Source organism: Pagrus major, chromosome 3, assembly GCF_040436345.1.
Source record: "Pagrus major chromosome 3, Pma_NU_1.0".
Classification (NCBI taxonomy): domain Eukaryota; kingdom Metazoa; phylum Chordata; class Actinopteri; order Spariformes; family Sparidae; genus Pagrus; species Pagrus major.
In genome coordinates, this window is record NC_133217.1 from 13,640,124 (window position 1) to 13,663,327 (window position 23,204).

Here is a 23,204-nt window from a genome sequence, read left to right on the forward strand (position 1 = left end):
TTCCATTAACTTAGTTTTGCTCCAAATTTCATCCTGCTTGTTTTATGTCATTCTAGAAGTAGAGCCCGCGTTTGAACCACTTGTGGGGGTTGCATTGAGTGAAAAAAAAAGATACCTTCTGCAACTGCACAGCACTGTGACACCTCTAAAAGAGTGCTTGCTGTCAAGGGCACATGTTTTTGACAGAAACCTCAGTTGGGTAATGCATCCCCAGCTATAGTGTGTCATGGGTCTGGTCATTACTTCTAGCTTTGTTGAAACTGTGCATCAAAGACATTCTTCCTGTCTGGAGCCTCAGCTAAGACTGAACGGATGTTAACAATGAATGACTCAGCAAAGAGACACTGGCAAGACGGAGTTGCTTCTCCACTTTATGACATTAAAATCAACGTGATTTGCCTATTTTCTCGTCATGCATTCATTTTTAGTATAATTTCATTTGCCACTAAGTAGTCTTTAATGTCTTTTAATCCTGCCAAAGTGTCCCTCAGTGATGTTGCAAACCTCTTTCATCTGTCTCTCTCCCTTCCTGCAGATGTATCCCTCCCCTTACTGCGTGACAAACGTTCTCACTTGTGTCGGAAGCTAACCTGAGCACTTTCAGGTACGCACGCAAACACACACACATAGAACTCCATGACCATCCTTCTTCCTTAAAACCACATACGCCAATTTCATTATTGCAAGATTTATGCAATCGTCTTTCTTTTGCTCACTCTTCTTTCTACTTTTCCGAGGTTGCACATTGCAGATGGGAATGCTGAGGCATCCTATCGAGGCATCCGGATGGGGGAACACAGAGAGCGAATAAGCTCATCCATCCAGGAAATGATGGCAGGGCCTAATACGATTTTAAACCGCACCAGGGGTGATGCTGGGTATAAATCCATACTCAGCCCTAATGATGATCATCATTTAGAACACATATTTAGAGCTCACTGCTGTTTGGATGTATGGCTGTCCTGAGGCAGCCTCATTCACAAGACAACTCATTGATCTTACGTGGAAGTCACCTTTAAAAGGGGGAAATGCTGAAAGCCAATTTTGAGGTGAGCCTGAGAGAATTAAGGGGAAACGATATGAAGGAAATGTTTAAGATCCAACAAAAATGCATTGGGAGGAACTTGCTGGCTATGAGACAGACAGAATAATGCATAAATACATACATACATATGCAAATGCATAAACGCACACACATAGTTATACAATGACTTGTTTTGTCACTATAACTGACTCACTGAAGACCTCAAACTCACTGCACTCGTTCTCTCAAGTAAGCACTCTCTACCCCATGGGTCCCTACAATTACAACTTGAGGGAAATGAATGCAATAAATAAGAGCCCTTTGAAGTATGTGTGTGTGTGTGTGTACATCGGTATGTACATGTGTCTCATGTGTATATCTGCTGTCATGCATATGTTTGTGAATGTATGTCTGTGTCTCTGTGTATGTTCTGTAAGAGAGCAGGCAGGACAGAATGAAAACGCATTTGATTCTCATGAATAAATGAAGAGATGTAATGGCGTATTTGCTGTCCCTGTCTGTGTGTTTGACATTCCAGAGTAATCCAAGCATTGTAATGGGACTCAGACTCGCATTACTGTCAACAACTACATTGCAATGTCCTCAGGCCTAAAACCACAAAAGGACCGTAATAGTCAAGTTTATTGGTATAACCCAATATCGCATTTAATGTGTCAATGGCCAATACAGGCTCGACATTTCCATCACCGAATTAAAGCTTAATGTGTGAAGTATCTACAACAAGTGGAGCTAATTTAATGAGTAGGTGGCAATATAGTAATTATAAGCAACAATCAGTAGTTGGTACCAGCCTGATGATCAGAGGGCCAAGTGTAAATCCACTGTGATGTCACTCACTGGTTTGTGGACGAGTCCTGGCATTAAGGCTGACGCCATCTTGGTTTATCCAAGCCAAAAGAGACTGTATTTGGATAAGAGGGTGGAGCTGGGGAGGATATCCTGACTAAATCTGACTGAGAACCCAAGGATGCCATGGTATGCCATGGTAGCGACTTGAAAATCACAAAGTAGCAGCTCCCTAAAGCATACCCTGCTTAATCATCTACCTTACTCTACATCGGACCATGATTTATAAAATGAGCATCATGCTGTATTGCCAAAGACTTAAAAATAGTGACTGAGATCATAAACTAATTAGGAAACTGTTTACTGTGGTAATAAATCAGTTGAGAAGTAGCGTCATTTTCTCATAAGCTTACATACAATTGGATTGGACTGGAGTCGTCCCCTTGTGGTCATTAGAAAGAATACAGGTTTAAGGCCCTTTTTATTCAGCCAATGCAAAAGGCACAACATGCTCAACTTTCAACCATAAACTCTATTTGGTACAGCCTCAAAACACACTGCATTTACTGTAGAAAAAATACAAACGACGTGACCTCTGTGTCATGTTGGTGCATCTATTTGCATATGGGCCTAAAATAAATCCAAATGTTTCATGTAACACATGCTCAGTGTCAGTATAAAGTACTACAGTGGTTAGGTTCAGACCTACACATATGCATTAACACCTTTTTTGTTTGTGATTACAGTTGAAAGATTGAGGCCACAGCAGAGTGTGTGCAACCCACACACGAATGCATGAGTGAGGTGGGAGTGTGTGTACTGGTATGACTGTGTTTCCAATTACACTTGATGATCAGGCTTAAAATACAAGTAATTGAGAATGCAAATTAGATTTTGGGTGCTCCAATCTGGGAGGTGAAGTGGTTCAAAGCGTTTCTTCCCCTTCATTAAGTAGAACTCATTGTTTTAATTACACTTTGGTTCAGCATGCTGCTCCACTTTCTCTGTTATTTTTACTGATGAAAAATAAGCATCTGTGGGCAAGGGAGAGAACTCGCTGTGCTTCTGAGAGGCAAACGGCAGACTTATCTATAACAAGAACCCTGGCAACTCCCCACACTCAAATACATACACAAAGACAAACAGAACACACACATACAAACTCACAAGCTCACGCTGTCGTTCCTTTTAATCTCTCTCGTTTTCACACATCCATGCAAGCACATACACATTAATTCCCATTTTTTTAAAGTTCACACACGTGCACCCACACACATAGACACATTAGAGTATACCCGCACAGATACACACAGCATGATTAGGCAACAGGACAAGCTATCTGTTGCATTGATGGCTCACTGACAATTCATTTTACCAAAATAAGTGCCTTTGTTGTCCTGCTTCATTAGCACTCAAGGCTTGAATCATCTGAAAGAATAATTTGTGCATATTTGGAATGGAACCAGCAATTTGGGGCTTCATTCACTGACAGAGTTCTTGGTACAGTATGTGTTTGATTTAAGAGCTTTGTAATCTAGCTGTTAAGATTCATGACAAAAGTCTTAAATGCAGCATCTCTGACCCCAATGATTTTCAAACTAAAACTCAGGGTGAGGATTTCAGGGATGGACAAAGTAACAGTCAGCTGAAGCAAAATGTGTTCTGTCAGAGTCCATGATGTCAGCTTTGAACAGTGAGTCACAAGGGCAAATGACTAACAAAGAGTGGATGCCCAATCAGGGTTGATGTTAAATGAAGTTAATTTTTAGTAGCCAGCGTGGTGTAGTGTAGTTAATTCCTTAGTGTCTGCTCTATTGAAAGACAGAGCCGAGTTCTCCTGCTTGTAATTCAGCTACATTTCCAAAAGCGAAAATTGCATCCCAAAATATATGTGCAGAGGATGTTATGGAAGAGACGACCAAAGAAATGCAATGGAGAGAGACTGAGGCTGCAGCTGTATCATGCCTCGAGATGAGCAAGAGGATATGGCCAGCAGGGAACAAGCAAGGCAATTTCTGATGTTGGCTGCAAGAGCACGAAAGTCTTCAACTACCTATCAAGACCCCGTGCATAAACTTTATTTTCTATGGAAATGTGCCAGAAATGTCTGCAAAACTACTGGAAATACTGACTAGTGTATGTGTGTGTATTTTACACACACATACACTAGTCAGTATTTCCAGTAGACACTCGGACTGCAAAAGCTCAAAGATGTGTGACATTTACTACGAGGGCTAGGAACTGTACAACCTCAAGAATGGATTGATACCAGCTGTCTGTGAACCACCTTCAAACTTGGAAGATGTTTAAGGATAAGTTTTGCCAGGTTTTATGTTGTTTTATGGTTTGTTTTGTAGGTCAGCCTGTTAAAATAAGCGTTGGCATGTTGCTTAACTATTGTTGCTGTTGTAATATTGAGATACAATCAAGAGAAACTGTGTGAACATTAAGCCTCATTTACAGCAAACAAAATAACGAGTAGTAGGTTGGATGTCAGTTTTGTGTCATGTTGTTTGTATGTTATGTTATGTATTTATATACTGCAACACTAGCTCAGTTAGCATTAGCTTTGTGGTTATACGGAAGCCTGTTCTGCTTCTCTGTTCCTCGCCAGTGTGTGTTCATGTGGGTTTGTATATTGCTGCTGTATATAAATTTACTTGGTAGACATTTCCTGTGTGAAAAAGAAATGATCAAACTGCAGGAATTCGCTTGCTTGGCAGCCTTGTGTAACTTAGATTAGCAGCTGCTAATGTGCTCAGTAGGCGGGGAGTCAGAAAGTCACACGGAATGCATCTCGGTACATGTAGGCACTGCCTGCACAGCTCTGTGAGCAGGAGAAGTCACCTTTCTCAGTCAATATCGGAATTATTGCTCCAATTTACTAAATGTACCACCAACACTCACTGGACTGCCACATGAAATGTAGTGAAATTTCCTTTTAATTCTATGTGTGGTTAGAAGTGAAATGTGAAATGCTGTGAGCAGGCCAGCACTCATCCCACTGACTGACAAATAGTGTTTGAAGCATCCTTACCTTCATAGGACACCTTGAAGCCCAGGGAGCCACTGGTGTCATCTGTTTTGAAATTGAGCCACATCTGGTGACTGGTGCTAACCACAAGGTCTGGAGTGGTGGTGCCAGACAGGCTACAAAAAGAGAGACAAGAGGACAGGTTCCTAAAACAGAAATACATTTAAAGACTGTCTTCAATATACTTTAAGTTTGTGCTACATATAGTTTGTCTGCAAGGTGTGTCAAATCTGTGTGAAATCAGTCGTTTCAATCATTATAAGCCGTGCTTGCACTTACTGCAGTGAATATGGTGTCACTTTAATAGCCAAAGGCCCTGTTTCCACTGCATCATTAAAAAACTTAATGCAAGCAGCAAAACAACACCTGAAGTGATAAATTAAACTATCTGACTTTTCTCATCAAAGAAATACGCTCTAAAACTGTTGCAGGCAATTTCAGTCTGAGAAGCCTTTTTTTTAAAAATTCTAACCCTTTTATTCAAAACAGTTGGGGACAAGAAAGTGGAAAATGAAGGCAAGATCAGTCAATGCCACAGAAGTAATTTAATCCTATTTGAATAGTAATTCCACCCAACTCTAATTAGGAAGTGTGTAGCTGCAGAGTAAGTGATTAAGGGTTCTAATTTTAGTGATGGCACACAGAGGATGGTGGGAGTAGTAAGGAAGGAGTGTCTAGATAAGTCAGGTCCATGTTTTTGCCCTTTCCTGCAGCCTTCTGGTAATTTGATGAGTTCCTGCAAAACTTGTTCACACATATTTGGGAGGAAAGATGCGATATCTAGAAGCACCAAGAGTGTACCAGATTATAGGAATTTTACCCTCGCATCTCCGATTTCTTGTCCTGTGAGCAATACTAAAACTAAAAGCTTGGCAACCCATTTTTCAGATGATATGTCGCTTAATGTATCAAATTAAATTCCATTAAGCTGAACAACAACCAGCATTTTTCTTTTAATTTTCTTTAATTTCTATAAACACAGGTGTGAGGTATGAACAATTCTAACATCCAAAATTGCAAATTTGGTAAGTGTGTTATAATAATAATAAATTATATAATGTAATGTAAACATATAATGTTCAAGCTCATCACTGTCTAAAACACTATGCTTGCCTGTGGCCTGTTTAAGGTAGTCTCATGACAGTTATGTCCTTCTCACACAAGGACATCATTTTCTCTGTGGGGAAAAATGTTTGTGGCAGTTTCACACCAAATTGTTCTCTTCCATTATCAAGCTGTCAGTGCACAGTGTCTTTCAAGTGAAGGAAAAGAGCGGATTTGATTGGTTGTGACTCACTGCCTATTAACCACCACATTTATGACTGCGCTGCAGTCGGGTCACATGCCTCTGACCTTAATGTTACGAAAAAAATAATTCCCTACACCCTGCGCACGCTTGCCTGCACCACTGATTCCCAAAATATAGTCCTGAGTTAAACTGTGCTGATAGCTGCAGTATATTCTCTGGTCCTAAATTGCTCTTGTTTGTTTGAGTGCAAGAGGGCATCCGATCTCAATGACAGAACTGCTCGCTTTCAGATCATAAAGGAGGCGATAAGGACGGAGGCAGTTCTTAATTGAACAGATTAGGTCACTTTCAGTGTTTGTGCAAGTATGTAAGCAAGTACACAAAAATATTAAAGTGAAAAACCCTCCCTTCACAAACCTCTCCGTCATTTATCTCCCACCTACTCCCAGTTTCCCACCCAGGCGAGGCGGCCTCGCATAAAAATTGATCTATAAAAACTTTATTAAGGTGGTAAATTTCAGCACAATTAATAACAACATCCTGTGAATTGTTATGGAGCATCTGCTAGCGCAAACTCCATTAGGGGGCATCAATATGCAGTTTGCAATGCTTGCACCACATGGCTGTGATCTTGTTTTTTAACACTGAAAGGAGTGATGATTGACAATGTGGTGTGGTATCTATTTTTCATGCACTGCTGCATCAGGTGGTGATGAAATGAAAGAGAAACAGTACAAGAGAGAGATAAAGGGCTGGAGGCTAAAGGAAAGAAAGAGGGTTACTGCTGGCTGCAGGGAAGTGGAGGCATGTGTGGCAAAAAGAAGAAGGATTTAGAGGGAAGAGAAAGCAAAACAGAATATGATTATATAGAACATGAGTAGCAGAAATGTAAGATGAATGCCGGAGACGACGGCATGGAGTAAAAGCCACAAGTTAGAGAACAGAGGGAGGATTAAAGGCAAAAAGATAGAGGTCGAAGGAGTCACTCACACGTGGAAGATGGTCTTCTGGTCTCCCACCACCTCGCCGTCTCCCACCGTCAAGGTGTCATAGCCCCGCTCCAGGTCAAAATCCTCAAATGTCAGCTTGATCACCTAGACAATAGCGGGGACATTGCCAAGACAACCGTAAACGACAGATGCTTGAATGCTCCTGACACCAGGTGCAGAGGAGAGAACCCTTTCCATCTGTGACTTTCCATCCCTTTATCCATCCATCCATCATCTTTCAATCTCTTTTGCATATGTGTCTGGCACAATTATATTCACATGTATGTGACAGCTGTGTATAATACATGTAAAACATCTATCCTTTATTGTTAGCGATTGATTTTTTTTTCTTATATATTCAAACTAGAGCCCAACTAACACCTGATTTTTGGGGCTGATGCCAGGGTATCAATATATCAGCTAACATCTCTTTTGACAAAGATATGTAATGGTGACAGGATATCTTGCAGTCTAACAATAAACGTTGTGGTCCACATTAGTGCAGCGAAACATTAACTTCAGCAGTTATTTAGTATCTATAAGTAACCCAGAGTATCCTTTTCTGTATTATGTTCTGCAAAAAAAAAAAAAACCATATACGCAAATACCAATATTTTTGTGATAGGTCAATATCAGCTGATATCACTTCTAATGCATACATACATTTACAAGTCTCAATTCATCCAATCACAACCTTTATAGCCTCTTTGTGTAAATAATCACTGAGATGTTGTCGGAAGTATACATGATGTGTGTATACATGTGTGTGTATATTTTGCTACATCTGACTTCCAGTCTGGTGATTATAAACCCTCTCCCACTAATCAAATATCTGATTACCTGTCAGAGGGTCTGCATGACCCTGACTCTTTGCTCATCAAATCAGCAGGTTACAGATGTCTTTGTGGCCCACTTAGCCAGACTTACAATGACTTTTAGTGCATCAGGAGATGTGGCAGGGGAATTGAGGTTGTCCACAAGGTGAAAATATGCATTACAAAGGTGACACAGAAGTTTTTAAAGATTTATGTATTGGATTTTAACACAGAGGGAAAAACAGACCTATTCATTACATCTCATTTCTATGCTGTGGGAGACAAAGTGGAGTGAGGTAAGAAAAACAATAACTGTAACCTCACTGAAGGAAGCAAAGGCAGAAAAACAAAAAAAAGGTTTGATTATGCAAAATGTTGATCAATAAAGACAAAAAGCAGGACAATATGGGAGACTAAAATATATATAAATAAAAAGTAAAGCAAGGACTGTCCTTGTCTCCTATTTCAAATTGGCTGCCACTGATTTCCGCCAAATTCCTAATGTTTTCAGAGGACTGAGAGGACCAGGCCTAATGAAAAAGCTTATATAAATGCAAATTGCATTCTGTCCTATGTTAAACCCAGCGCCTAATGAAAATTGCAAGGTGGATAGAAGAGATGGATGGTGTGTAGGCAAAATAGGTCAGATCACTCGATAAATAGTTTCATACCACAAACTCATCTCCCATCAGCCAGCCAACAGGTGAGGCACAGAGAGGGTAGGAAGTGACAAAAAGAAGAAAAGCACAGCCACCATATACATATACACTTAATACAGTTTGCCATCTCTGACGGCATGTCTGACATTTTAGTTGTTTCAGAACAAACAACCCCCTGTCCCTGACACTGATGGATAAACACTTAAAAGATTGTGAACTAAAAACAGCTGCATTTAGTACCCTCAGGACATTATGGAGGAGCAACACTTGATAAGAGCCCACATTAGTCATCATGTCATAAGGTTGCATTTAGGTCTAGAAGAGCCGCGTCGCGTCCTACCCACCTCCCTTTGCGGTTCCGCCTCAGTCTCCTGCCTGACCTAACGTCTCCTCTGGCTGGGCCTATGCGCAGAGGCAAGAATAGAAGGCCATTATGTCTCTAAACAGAATGAACAGCCTCGCTCCATCTTCATCTGGACTAAACACGGAGCGAGAGACAGTCCAAAGTACCGTTGTCTGTTTCAGCAGGCTGCCAGCCAGGTATACCCAAGGGTGTCTATGCATGTGTTTGTATGCATGCAAGCAAAGGGTGGGTGAGCATTGGATCCCACTACCTCCTTTGCCTACCTCTCACCTCATATAGCCTCTCCTTCACTCGGGGGAAGTGCAATCGGAGAACAGATTTGTAAAACCGTTTTGTTCGAGTTCAGAGAAGGATATTTGGCAGAAAAGCAGCTGGGTGGCCTTGAACACAACTCCAAAGTCAGTGGTTGGAACAGAGTGGCTATGACACTGTCAAGATATCCTCTGAGCATGCTCTTAAAACCTCTCCATTACTCGTCTGTCCATTTCAACTCTTTTCTTCTCTCCCTCACCACAGGTGTTTCTAACAACTCTCTTTGTCTTCTGTTGGCTCTGTTCCAGTGTTCTTTCTCCCCTCTTTCATTTTCCTTATCGCTCACATTTTCTCTATGAGAGCCTCTGTCATACGGTGTGTTCAACAGCTTCCAAAATGTGTTGTAGAAATTATCAAAAGTATAAAATGAGTTCAGTGTGTCTGAGGACAGTTTCCTGTGGAGTTGCTCCCTGACAGGTGCACACACACCAGTCAACTGCTTTTCAGTTTGCTGGCAGCTAAACACGCCTCTTAACATGCCACTGGAAACTGGAGATCACAGCAGCAAAGTTGAATTAGCATTGCACTGTTGCTTAATTCTGAGGTTCAATGACTTTTACCTTTGATGCGTCTGTGGATGTGATGACCCAAGTGCAGTTAGCATTGTTGTCATACTGGACCGGGTAGTTTGGAGACGTGATGACGCCACTTGGTCCTCTCAACTGACCTCCACACATTGGTGCTGCAAGAGAAGACACAGAGAGGAAAAATGTTTGTTTAAAGACAGTGTCTCATTTATAAACCACAAAAGACAAAGCATGTGTTAGTCTTGACACTGTTTGGCTGCTAGCTGTGCCGATTCATCCCTAAACCTGCTCAGCCTCCACCTCCACCTGTTAAGGTTTCTTATTACTCATACTAGCGATTTCTTGCCTTGTGCATTATGTATAAAAGATCATGTATTTGTTTTTTGTTTTTTGTATTCTCTTGAAAAACTCCCATAGGGGTTTACAACTGACCCGGAAGTTGAAGCTGTTTGGCAATTATAACATAAAACCATTATCAAATTATAAACTAGAGATCCATCTAAACAAAATCAGCTGCTGTGCACCCTCTAAACACTTGACTCGCCAATTTAGTGTGGCACTGTGAAAAATGGACTAATGAAAACTTCAATCAAACCCATAAATCACAGAGATTTTCAACAGGTCGAGAATATACTGGGTAGATCTTTTTTTTTTTCCCCACAGATACTGTCAGGTTAATTTATAACAACAACATAACAAAGTAGATGACAGATAATCAGTCTCACTTAATGATCCTCTGCAATTAGGTGGGGTACATGTTATAGTGTATGTAAGGGGAATTTTGGCATGGTTAAAATAACCAAAGACAATTTAAATATTACACCTTAATACTCATTGAAATAAGTAGGTGAGCAGTTAGCAAACCAAGCTTTAAAGGACAATGTGACTTTTCTATCAAAGCCTGAGGGTGTCTGCATGGCAGAACTGTTAAACACCCCTTCAAATTAAAGCAGAATTCTTAATGACTACTTTAAGAGAAGTGAGTGTGTACGTGTGTACATACGTGGGGGATAACCTGAAAGTTTTGAAAAGGGCCCATAGAGCTACCCAGATTTTAATGAGTTACGTCTAAGAGAGGTCCTTCGGGTGTTTGAGCCCAACTCAGTGGCTCCATGCTCCACCCTTCTCCCACCATATCACCCCTATTAAAATGTAAAAAGAACTTTGGCGAAGTTAAGGGGAGAATAAAGTAATTAATTTGAGTTGTGCTGACAGTGAGGGTGACCTTAATGAAAATAATACAGCAGTGAGGAAGTCCACTGACGCTATCATACCCCCTCCTATTTTTTTTTTAATCACGGGGATCATTGTGCTTGATACACTACACTCTGTGTTCAGTGATAGACATGAAAGTGCAGCAGGCCACCCAGCAATACAAGTCCATGACGAAGAAGAATTGCAGAAGCTCGGTGTGACCAGAAAGAATGAAGAGTGAATTTCATTTCAGAAGAATGAACTTGCAGCCAGAAATGAAGTTTTTTCCTGTGCTAATGATAGTGCTGTTCAATTAAATGATGACTAATGCTAATTCAGGATACAGATCTTCAATTATTTCGGGATGATGTTTAATCTTCATTGAGGCAGAACAAAGGCACAGTACCAAATGTTAAGTGAGGATGATGGAATGAGATATTCTTAAAGGGCAATTTCACTGACATTGTTGTGGATGTTATGTCAATCTTGGATGTTTCTTCACATAAAACAGAAAACAACAACTGAATGTGATGCTGTGGCCTGCGCTCAAACGTGGCTCAATCCTTTTTTGTGTTATTTTTTTTAGTTCAAAGACGCATAGAAGACAAAAGTGTCGGTACAAAGCCTGCATCACTGTGTTTGATGTCACAAAACAAAAAACCTGAAAAGCAGGTGACTGACGGTAGCTTAGATAAAACAAAGCACTGTCAACACCCCCACCCATATAATCCTTCTGAGACCCCTTTCCTTAGCGCTGTAATTTAATTTTAGTACAATTGGATCAGTCCAAGACCAAAGACAGCGGGGGTGTCTGTGTAAAGCTAGATTTTTGAGAATACATTAAGTGGAGTTACAACAAAAGCATATAGGTAGGGGGATAAAATGCTGCAGGTGATTACATTAGCCAAAAGTGTCGGAGATTAGGGTGCTCAAAAGCTCTAATGGGGAAATGTTACAAAATGGCTGACATAGATCTTCCTAAATGTGGATAAAAATTCCCTCTATTGATCTATTTGAATGAAAATCACAATATTTACCCTACCACTGACACACTTACCTCAAGGACAGTTTCATATCTGCTGTTCTGTTAATGCATTTTCTGATGTTGTGATGTATCCACATCTTGCCCTCAGAATTTTTGTAGAATTGTTTGGCTTAATTACTTCTAAATTATTGAGTCATCACTCAGCACTTTGTAATTACAGGGCCCTTTTGGCGTAATGACAAATCATTTGGTGCTGTCAAATCATTGAAAGAGATAATCAACCAACACCACACCTGCCATTCTGAACGTGCAATTAATACTTTTTTGCCAACCTGAGGTACAGAAGTCATTACTAACACGAGCCCTGCACTGTCCAAAGATACTTCATTTAACAATTTTTCTCAGTCTGTATTGAGTGCTTTAAGATTGCTACTGATAATCAGGACTCTGTTAAATTGAAACCGAAAACAACCCCCGAACCAGGATAAAAACAGTTTGGAGCATTACTCTATACATTTTGCAGTAGGAGCTACTACACTGAAGTACTTAAGTAACAACTGGTATGCTGAACATGTCTTATTAATTTGAATTTCTGAATATTGGGTTAAGAATTTTTTACTTTTAAGCTCTAAGGGAACACTACCAGTAATTTAAAGTAAAACATTAATAAGTCCTGCTCTGATGAATACACTTTGTAAGTCAGATACTCATCAATTGGACCAATTATACTAGCAAAAGGAAAAGTCATGAATCAAATCTACTCTGATTAATTCAGTTCACTGATGCTGAAAACTGAAACTGAAGAGCAAATGAGCATCAGGAACACTGTACAGGGAGCCTGACCGCTCTTCCTGCCTGTCACAAAATGGTCAGAAGTGAGGAAAACATGAGTGATGGGCAGAGCTGTGCCGGCATGGCTAAACAGCAGGAAGCTAAAGGAATGCTGGCCAAAGGTCAAAGTCAGGCCAGTCATAATAAAATGGTGAATACTGAATGAGTGGACAAGATAATGGACTGGGCATACCCACAAAATGACAGCACACTCACAAGCAAATACATCAACACCAGGGCTCCTGACTATGAAAAGATAAATGAAGGTTACACTGGGACTACTTCCATTATACACGTGCACAGATGAACAACTCATTGGTCGGTCTTTACCTCTACAGATGGGCCGATCGTCACTCCAGCCGACATAGCTGTCCGTCACTCTGAGACAACTGATGCTCTTTGAGCCCTGCAGTTCATAACCTTCGTCGCAGGAGAAATGCACTGTGGCTCCTCGCCTGCAGTGAAATTGCATACAGGGACAAACTCGTCAGCATCAAAAAGCTCTCTAAAATTAACAATTTAGCGCTGAGAGTGCAGGTGAGGTTAGAGTAACAGGAAAATATGTTTACTCATGGGGGAAAAATACATATATTTTCTTAGACTTCCCAGCTGTGACTTCCAAAAGTGCTGCATTGTGGGAGACGGATGTTACCCATTTGTCTGTGTTACAGCTGACCACTGGTAGAGACAATAGCTCTGACAGAAATGAAACTGAATAATCCCACTGGCAATATCAGTATCCCACAGAGGCAGCCTATTAGTGTGCAGTGGCTCAAATGGAAGGTGTTTGTTAAAGTGTACACATTTTTCTATCTGGTTTGGCTGCAGTGGCTTTATGGGGCATGACATTGGGTAATGTGCTGTATGCTAGAGCACATTTCAAGATGCAGCCCCTGATTTTGTTATTGCACCCAAGTGTCCTCAAATTCCAAAATGTCCTCCCAGCTCACTCTTGATTGAAACTCAACTGTGAAAAAAGTTAAATTATTAAGAAAGTTAACTTTGGAAATTATTTGGGCCTGGATTTTAAAAAAGCACAATTAAAATTCTGAGCCATTTCTGACATACATGAAAGTTGTCCCATTATAAAAAACAGCACATTTTAAACATTAAGAAACCAAATTAAAAAGAAAAAAAAATCTATTTTGAGGACACACAGGAAGCAGAACCAATTAAAATTGTGATATTATTTAATTTTCGGACAAGACAACTGAACTGGAAATTAAATACTAGAATAAATGTAGAGTAAAAACTTAGCAGCAAAGACCACCCTTGTACCACTTACACGACTTAATTAGGCCTTGATGATTAAATTAGAAAACTGTGTTGAAGGTTGAAGCTACTCATTTGAAGAACTGTGACAAAAGTCATATCCATAAATGAATGCAATAATTGCAACAAAGTGCTGATAGAAATTACTCTGACATTTATTTCACAACCCAGCTAAATTTATACTGTATTGCCAATATAGTCAAGTTGTATAGCTAATATAGCCAACTAGTGTAATCGCAAAGGAAAGTGAGGGAACATGATAACCATCTTTTCTAACCAAAACTAGTTTTTTGTATCATTAACGTTATGTCAATCAGCATGTTCTTGTTCAGGAATCTTTCATCTTTTCAGTTAGTACTTCCCACTTAATTAACTGTTTCTAAAATCTTTATTCACTTGCTTTTACCTGAAGTCTGAGCCTTTTCTTTTTCCTCGATCTGGGATCCCTGGGTCTGGACACATGTTGTGCCCCTGCGCTACGCCCATCTGAGACACTAATGGAAATAGACAACGGAGAAAAAGATGAAGAAATTACAGATTATCTAACAAAGGAAAGTCTAATCAAAATTGTTTTGCAAAAAGACTTATGAAGGTCCTCAGTTAAAAATTTTCACTAGATAGTAGAAGAACACTTACCTGTCCGGTGTGAAAATGGTTAATAAAGATGGTACTCTAACCACACTCTGACTCAAGTAAGAAGAATTACTGGATTTCCATTTGGCATGCAGAAAGACATTACTAAAGTTTGTCTAGATGTCTATGTAAAGGTCTTTAACAACTAGTTTCCCATAAGAACTTAAAGGCAGATAAAGTATATTAAAGTGCATTGTTATAAGTTTGTTTGTTGTTTACTACCTGCCATCTGGTGGTCACGATTCACTTAATGCCTCCTTATCATTACATAACAGTGCATTGCACAAGCTATGCATATATGGTTTAGTTTAGTTTCAGTGTATTAACCGGTAACAATCAAACAGGTACAATCATATAAGACATAATGGAAAAAGGGACACTGTAATGAGGTATCTGAAGCTTGAGAAAAGGGGCCCAGACATAAAGCAGACATATATTAAAATATATGTTCCCCAACAAGTGTATGCAGTAACATATACCAAATGCAAATCATCCAAGGCTAACCAAAAACCCTAACCCTAACCTTGGTTTAAACGTTCATTTGGCATAAAACTTGACCGTATCCCTACTTAACATCTAAGTACATCTTATGCCAGTACATATTCGTGGTGGTGCTCTATTCAGTCATGTCACTGGGTGCAAAACAGTGGAAGTTAAAGTGCCAGAAGGTGTCAAACAAACTTGGCCAACCAGGAAAGCCCATCTGACTGACTGAGAGGGGTCAAAGGTCTGCAGGGCTGAAGCGATGTGACACCTGCTCATTGGCCACAGTCCCAGTTTGAGGCAAGACAGCAAAGAATGTAAAACAAGGCTCAGTGGTGTCAGCAGAGGTAATGAAAGAAAAAGCAGTTACTGTTGAATAAACAGAAGTGGAGGACAATGTAATTGTGACTGTCAGGCTTACTTAGATCTTGTATTTTGCACTATCCCCAAATAACAATTGGTTGACCCCGGCATTTGATGCAGTAATCTAAAAGATATCATAAAGAGTTCTATGCACATCAATATTTGATTATAGAAGCAAACACTGATGTGGAAAGAGAGATAAAGATAAAAAATAGATAAAATTGAAGTAATTCAGTTTTCAAGATCAGTGTTAATTGATAATTTTCTCATTTGAGAGAGATTTTCGTTATTGCACACTGGGAAACATTGCTTTAGATGTGAAAAAGAAGAATCAATACAATATGTTTGCATGTTACAGCTGAAACTAGGCTGTATTTGTACAGACTAATCCTTTGCCAAGGTCGAAATAGTAACGTTTTCATTAATTTTTCAGTTTATAGGAAAAAATGCAAGCAATAATCGATTCTTTCCATTAGTGGTCTGGTCAAACAATGCTAAACAAAAAAAAAAAAATACTGGTGACATGAAAATGTAAAGTGGAAGAATGTAACAAGAAAATGAAAAGCATTAAAGCAATGGTAATGAAAGAAAAGAAGCAAAAAGTTATTTTTTCTGAGAGACATAGGGATTGAAAGCAAAAGATAAAGTGGGAGGCAGAAGTGGATAAAATGAATTGTAAATGGCCTTGAGACAGGATTACCATTAATGCACCTCTTTTTTGTTCAACAGGTTGTTCTTAAACCCTTCTACATCCATCTCTCTGTGCCACTCTAGTCCAGTGACTCATGGCTGTCAAGTTGTTAATGTTACAGATGTTCAAATAAAGCTGGATGGGATAATGAACAGTGAACTCAGACAGAAGGTGAGCGAGAACAGAGAACAAGGGCAAGGAAGACTGCCATGGTGAAAAGAAAAACCAATGTAATTACTGCTGTCCATTTGTTATTAGAACTGCATCTCTAGCACAGATTGCGTGTCCTTTGTGTCTGTATCTCTTACAACAGTCAACATTCACCCTGTTCTCTGGCCAAGAAGTAGGAAAAAAAAAACTTTTACATGACTTTGAACAAGAGCAGGACAGGTAAAGCTGAACAAGACTCTCCAGGTATCTATTCCAATACACTGAAATACAAGTTGTGCAGACAGCTGTTGTTACATTTTAAGACTGGTGGATTTCACAGGCACATTCACTATCCAGGATCTTTGTTTCACTTGTATTGAGCCCCAAGTCACTTGTTCAAGCAATTCTGCACAATGAAATAGAACGTTCAGTTCCAACTGCAGCTTTACCTGCTGCTTTGTCCTTGAGCAAAAATGTTTTAGCCCTGAACGGTACTGTGGACTTTACCGTGATAGTCAATGGTATCTGTCTGTAGTGCTGTGAGAAAAGTGAGTTGGTGTCACTGTCAGGGTTTTCACCCAAGATGGATAAGGGCAAAAGGCATATGTTCTAAGAAGAAAAAAAATGGCTTTCTTTTAGGGCTGGGTAATATGGCCTTAATAATAATGATATTGCAATATTTTGACTATTTTGCGCCACAAAACATATTTTGAAATCTCCTCAAAAGAATAAATGTAAGGACTGGCTGACAAATTCATATATAACAGCATTTTTGACCAAATACCTCAAAATCAATATTGCACTGATATTGTAAGAACGGCTATTTGTACTTTCACAATACATTAACACAATCAGGTTTTTGATGATTAATAATCAGTAATGTGGATTTAATGACAAAATGGGTAAAGGAAAGTAATAGCACAAGTCTAACAGTCTGCAAAGTTCAGAGAATTACGTCACTGTACTGTAATGCAGCCTTTAAAACCAGGAAGAGACAACACTTACACCATATCATGAAATCAAAAATCTAAGACAATGTATGAACTCACATCACGATAGCGATATAATAGCAATATATTGTCCAGCCCTACAATAAGTGAGAGATGTTTTGCATTTTGTCATATTATGCCATGTAAATCTCAGTCTGCATGAGTATATTGAACTTTAATCTCTTTGAGTTATTTCTTCCCTTGACAACACAGAATATATTGCACTGAATTCATACTAGTTTATTTAGAAAATACTGTTGACAATAACAGTTAGTGACTTACACACTGATATCTTGTGGTGGTTGTCTTTGCTAGGCAACATCTTGACACCTCGAGACTTAAGTTCAGTCATCTTCTTCACTGTGTAGGAAAATGGAGCAGAGAGACATATAAGACAGCAGAAAGTGCAATAATGACACCCACACATATGAGCAGTGCCTTAATGTCTGCTGCAGATACAGTATAGTATATATTGTACCATAAATCATTCCCCACGCCCACTCCAGCAGTTCTGAGAAAGCAATTGTCCTGCCCAAATAAGAAAATGAGTAAACATTTTATGACAATAAAACCAAACTTTAAAGGATCTATAACATATATGTTAAATGTTAGTCCATAAGAGTTAAATATTTAAGGAGAGAGCTCAACAATGTACACTTTTGTTGCAATCTTGTGGATAGAACGGTGCAGGGAATAACATATTCATCAGATAATTAGGGTTAGAATGCAGGGTATATATAAGGAGCAAAACCAGTCATTCACATACAATAAAAAGAAAAGGTTTAATTTATTGAATGTGTTGATAATTGCAAAGAAAAAACAACAAAGCCATCATAGCAAAGTAAAAGGCTCATCTAAATGCATATTTATTCATCACTTTCAAAAACATCATCAGCATTGTCTGTGCACCCCTTCACACTCATCCCATTTAATTACTTTGACGGTTCCTGACAATGGAACTTTACTTGTTTTGCACAAATGTGATTCTTATCCTTTTGCTCAGTTTCAGCTGCATAGCAATTCAAAGCAAGTCTGAGCCATGTGTCAAAAAGTTTGTTTATCATGTGTCTGGAATGAAAATCAAGAAGCTCTTCCTTTGTTTCCAGATTAGAAATCAAGGAAAGGGATTCTCATGATTCTAGTCAGGGAACTAAGCTATTAGGTGCAGGGTTTGATGGGTGTGGTTTTCCGGTGCGGTATAAAATAACAGAAACTGAACGAGAAAATAAAATGAATTGAGCAAAGACGATATTTAATCAGCAGCCATGTCATCACTCCAACAAGCTGTTGCTGCTGTGGAATGATGGGAACTGCCATCATGAGAATGGCTTGGGGGGGGGGGGGGGAAGAGATGGAGTTAATATTTAATCTAATTAAAGTATTAGTCTCCCATTTCTCTCTGATCTTCTAAACATATTTATCCAACGGTGAACCTGTAAACCCACAGGCTCTTTCCCTCTCCCTCTCTCTCTTTTGTCATCGTCCCTGAGATTTCCAGTGGATAGCTGGAGGTGAGATCCTTAGAGATCACCTTTGTTGTGGAAGAACTAATCATTTATGCTTGCTCATCCCTTCTCAAAGCTGACCCCTGAACCTCTAAGAGTAATGAGATGGGAAACGGGTATGCAGGAGAGATAGGATTTTGTGTGCGACTGTGTGTGCTTGTGTCTAATCTCTAATAATGAGCATGCAAATCTTGTTTTTTTCTGATAGCAATCACAAACTATTCTGCCAAAACAGTGAAATAATTTCAAATGCTGCCAATGCAGATGAAACTGGCAAAATCTGGAAACAAGGCGGATCATCCTCATCCAAGGAAATGTAAGCTTATTTGCACTTGAAACAACACAAATGAGTTTCGTCTTCCTAGCTGTTTTCCCTTTACTGTACTGCTTCCATTTTTGTCTTAATATTTGTGCAAATATAAAAAGCACTAGTGTCTCACTAAGGTCACTGACACTTAATTCCCTTAAGAGCATGAATGTGATCAGCAGTCATCCTCTCAGATTATGAGATGCATCCCATTTTATCATGAGGAAAGCACATGGAGAGATTCTTCCTATTTCTTGTGTAAAAGTGGATACTATGTGCTGATTTTGGCACTAGAGAAAAGTTCAGCGGGTCGCCATAAATATTAAGGTTTAACCTTGGGGGAATCAAGAATATTTAAATAAAGTATCATGGAAATACAGCAAATATTTGCTGATCGTTCCGTAAAAAGTTAAACCTGGCACACAAGATAGTTGAGAATTTGATGTGATGGTAAAATATTAATGATTGTCCTTTTGAAATATCAAAAGCTCTCTTTATCTTACCTTGGTACTGAGCGCTGAAACCTCTCAACTTGTGGTTGCCATCAGAGGTGAAGTGCAGTCGAAGCCAGTTCTTGCTGCTAATGATGGGTGAGGGCAGGTTGGGGCCAGTGAACCTGGAGACAAGGAGACAAAGTGAAAAGTGCCTTAGATTATAAGTGTTTTGGCACATTAGTGTTTTCACATGTAAATGCGTAGGTAGCAGATTGCAAACTGCAGAAACATTAAGCATACCCTGCACACTCATTAATTACTTTAAGGTTAAAGACTAGGTATGCACCAATTCCCTCTGTAGCGCTGTTCTAAGCACTGACACACTTGTTTGCTGGATGGAGTCAGATTTGTACATTTGTTTTGTTTAGTCTGTCAAGGCAGCATCACAGACAAACTGGTATCACACCAAAATGTGTAATCGAGCCGCCAGTTCACCATGTCACTGTCTTGTGTACCGAAAACAGTAAGTGGTGACTTCAGTGACTTTCTGTACCTGTCCAAGTTGTTGCACAGAAAAAAAGGAAAAAAAAGAAAAAACTACCATATTTGATGTGCCTTGGACATGTTTCGTCTTTTGGCCGTGGTATTGAGAGGGGTATTGGGTATCTTTTTTTTTGTTTGTTTTTTCATACTAGTATTGTTTCGAAGTTTAAAATTATGGTATTGTGGCAACCTTTCTTATTTGTATGATTTAGTGTACGTGTTTAAGTGTTATTTGAGAATAAAAAGTAATTTCTCTATCATCTTTTATTCACTCCATCAACTGCCATTGAAAGAAAGGACTACTCGCTTGTGCTTCTGTTTTGTGCCATAAAGCAATTATACAATCCATCAGATTTCCAATAAAGTCAAGCTCAATGGCAGACAGTATATTATAGAGGCTGGCAGAACCTGCCAGTCTTTCCGCTGATTGTCTTGTTTGTTTATGGTAATTATACTAATGTTTCAAAATTAATGTGGGCATGTCTTCGAGATGTTAAAATGCTTCACCTTTAAGATCTATTAAAGGGAGTGTCTGGTACTCAAGGGAACTCTAATGTTAACGACTCTTAACCAAACTGTGGCCTGATAAAAAAAAATGAGAGTGAGAAAGACCAGCACTGGCATTTTCAGAGGGAGGACACTCCTTTTATTGCTTTGAAAAGTAGTGAAGTCCAATAGTGAATTATACCTCACAAATATAGTGCCTCCTGATCTGTATGCTAATGAGGGCTGGAGCTTACCAGGCACTTCTCCAGTTGTTAAAGCCAAAGTCATTTGGGGACACATCATGTTTTATCTTGAGAGAAACGAATACAGGCACGCACACACTTGCACAAACGCACGTACAGTATGTGCACCCACATAGTGTGGCACACATTCACATGAATTCCAGTTCCCCATCTGTAAATTACATTTCACCAACTATGTCCACCTCATCTCCTCAACCCTACATATCTGCTACACTAGAGTAGATACATACTGCTGTACACCTCCAACCAGCTTTCATTAATACCACTGGGAAAAGAAACAGGCAGAGAAATAAAGTAAAAAGAAAGAAAAGTGAAAATTTGATTAAAACTGAAAGAGTGAGTGGAAAAGTGGTATGAGACATATTTTGCAAGCTAATACCTACTCTTCTTTGAGCACAAAAAAAATGTTGTGTACTGATGCTGCAGGGGCAAAATAATGAAACATTGAGCATACAGCTCCAACCAAAAAGACAGGGATGTACTTTGAAGCTATGTAGTCTACTGAGGTTGTTTGGTGGAGATATGTAACTGACTGCACTGTAAGGCTCTCTTAGGATCAATTAAAAATCATGTAGGTTTCTCGATGCAGTCAGAATTAGCTTTGATTTTGATGAAAACTGAGTATCCTTCGTTTATAAAGTAAGCTCGTGCTGCAGTGGGGCAACAGCCTCACTGTACAGTAGCTCAACTTATTTGTTAAGCTGAACACAAGCTCACCTGGGGGGGTCAGAGGGAGAAACGAACAGAGCAGAAAAGACTTCTGAAAAAAGTTTTGGGCAGCGGTAAGGACAAACCGCAGGGGAGAAATGAGACAGAGAGAGAGACAGAGAGAGAGATGACATATCAAAATGTCAGTGATTTAGCTTTTTCAGCCACACTGCAAGCAGAAAGAGGGAAAATGGAGCAGAGTGTAAAGCGAGAGTATGTTACTGAAGAAACTTAAAGTCCTGTCTCATGTTCCTGTCTCCCATGGCTGCTTTCAGCATGCAACTGCTGCGGATGACATCCCCCCTACTTGTACATCAGTGAAGCCAATAACCCCAACCCTTGGTTAAGATATTTCCACCAAAGCAAGCTTCACTAATTAAACAGTTATCTTCAAGTCACAAAAGGGTTAAGGTCAAGGTCAGGAGCACAGTTGGGGTCGACTCTATTTCCTACAGGGCAAACAAACTCCTTTAATAAGCCCGAAGGCTAGATGAAAAGTGTGTGTGTTTCGTCGAGTGTGAAGGTGTGTGTGTGTGTGTGTGTGTGTGTGTGTGTGTGTGTGTGTGTGTGTAAAGGTGTTTATCACAATGAGTGTACAACTTGTGTGCTGCATGTATGTACATGGCCCAAACTCACTTGTTCGACTAGCAGCTCCTGGGACATATTTTGGGGACTTGGTCGTCCATTTCATTCAATGATTATTCCACTACTATCCCTGACTTGGGGGTTGCACATAAATATCCTACATCACTTTAATCACATACACACTCTGTCTTTATTGATATCTTCCGCTTTTTGTAATGTTTTTAAACATATCAAGAATTAAGTTATTTATCTGATCAGATTATTACGCTCTCCTTCCTTTCAGTGTGGCCCGGAGGCTGCATGATGAGATGAAAATAAGGCGGACATGTGCAGCCATGTTGTACAACACTGGCCGTGATTTACAACAGCGAGTGCAAGACTGATAAAGTGAGTCGGAATGCCTCAGGAGATGTTTTATCACTTAAGAGAAAGGGAAAGATTAAGCATTGAGGGGACTCATGTAGTGTCTGGCACACACACATCTGGAGTGGTGCTACTCAGACTGGCAGTGTCAGAATCACCTCTGGCTCTAAGTACATAGCTGGTCCTGAGACAGCTCAAAGTCCTGGGTACTAAATCTAATGCCTTAAAGCCTGCATAAAATTTTTAATGAAAACTGCTCTGTTCAGCTGTGTTACTCCTCTTCTCACTGTAGGGACAAATGAAACCTTCCCTTTGAAATAAAGAGCAATTTGAGCCGGAATCAACTTTCATTACCACACAACAAACAAGCTACATACTGACTTAAGTTTTTGATAAACAGCAGCAGTGGTCGAGGATAAGGAACTGATAAGGTAATTAATAAATATTGAATGAGGGATGAACAGACCAGCATAGGTTTCATTTTGACTCGGTGAGACTTCTCCCTCAGCCCTTCTCACTGCCTGCCCTTGCTTTGCTGAAAACATGAAAGTTTTAGGGTGAAAGTGACCATGGGGAGAACTACTGAGCTGGTCTGGTCTCCTGAAGGGTGTTGTGGTTACTTCTATAGTTCCTGCTCTC

General features: G+C 39.6%; 1 protein-coding gene across 1 annotated transcript in view; it reads right to left on the minus strand.

Annotated features, from left to right (window-relative positions):
* The window catches only part of csmd2 (CUB and Sushi multiple domains 2), a 241,593-nt gene that overhangs the window by 105,200 nt on the left and 113,189 nt on the right, over positions 1-23,204 (minus strand). Inside the window, exons 6-12 of the mRNA XM_073463092.1 lie at positions 19,687-19,799; positions 17,654-17,731; positions 14,469-14,556; positions 13,121-13,245; positions 9,814-9,935; positions 7,105-7,208; positions 4,869-4,981 (exon numbers count right to left, since the gene is read on the minus strand). Of these exons, the coding sequence (XP_073319193.1) occupies positions 4,869-4,981; positions 7,105-7,208; positions 9,814-9,935; positions 13,121-13,245; positions 14,469-14,556; positions 17,654-17,731; positions 19,687-19,799 (743 nt within the window). The remainder of the gene's footprint in view (positions 1-4,868; positions 4,982-7,104; positions 7,209-9,813; positions 9,936-13,120; positions 13,246-14,468; positions 14,557-17,653; positions 17,732-19,686; positions 19,800-23,204) is intronic.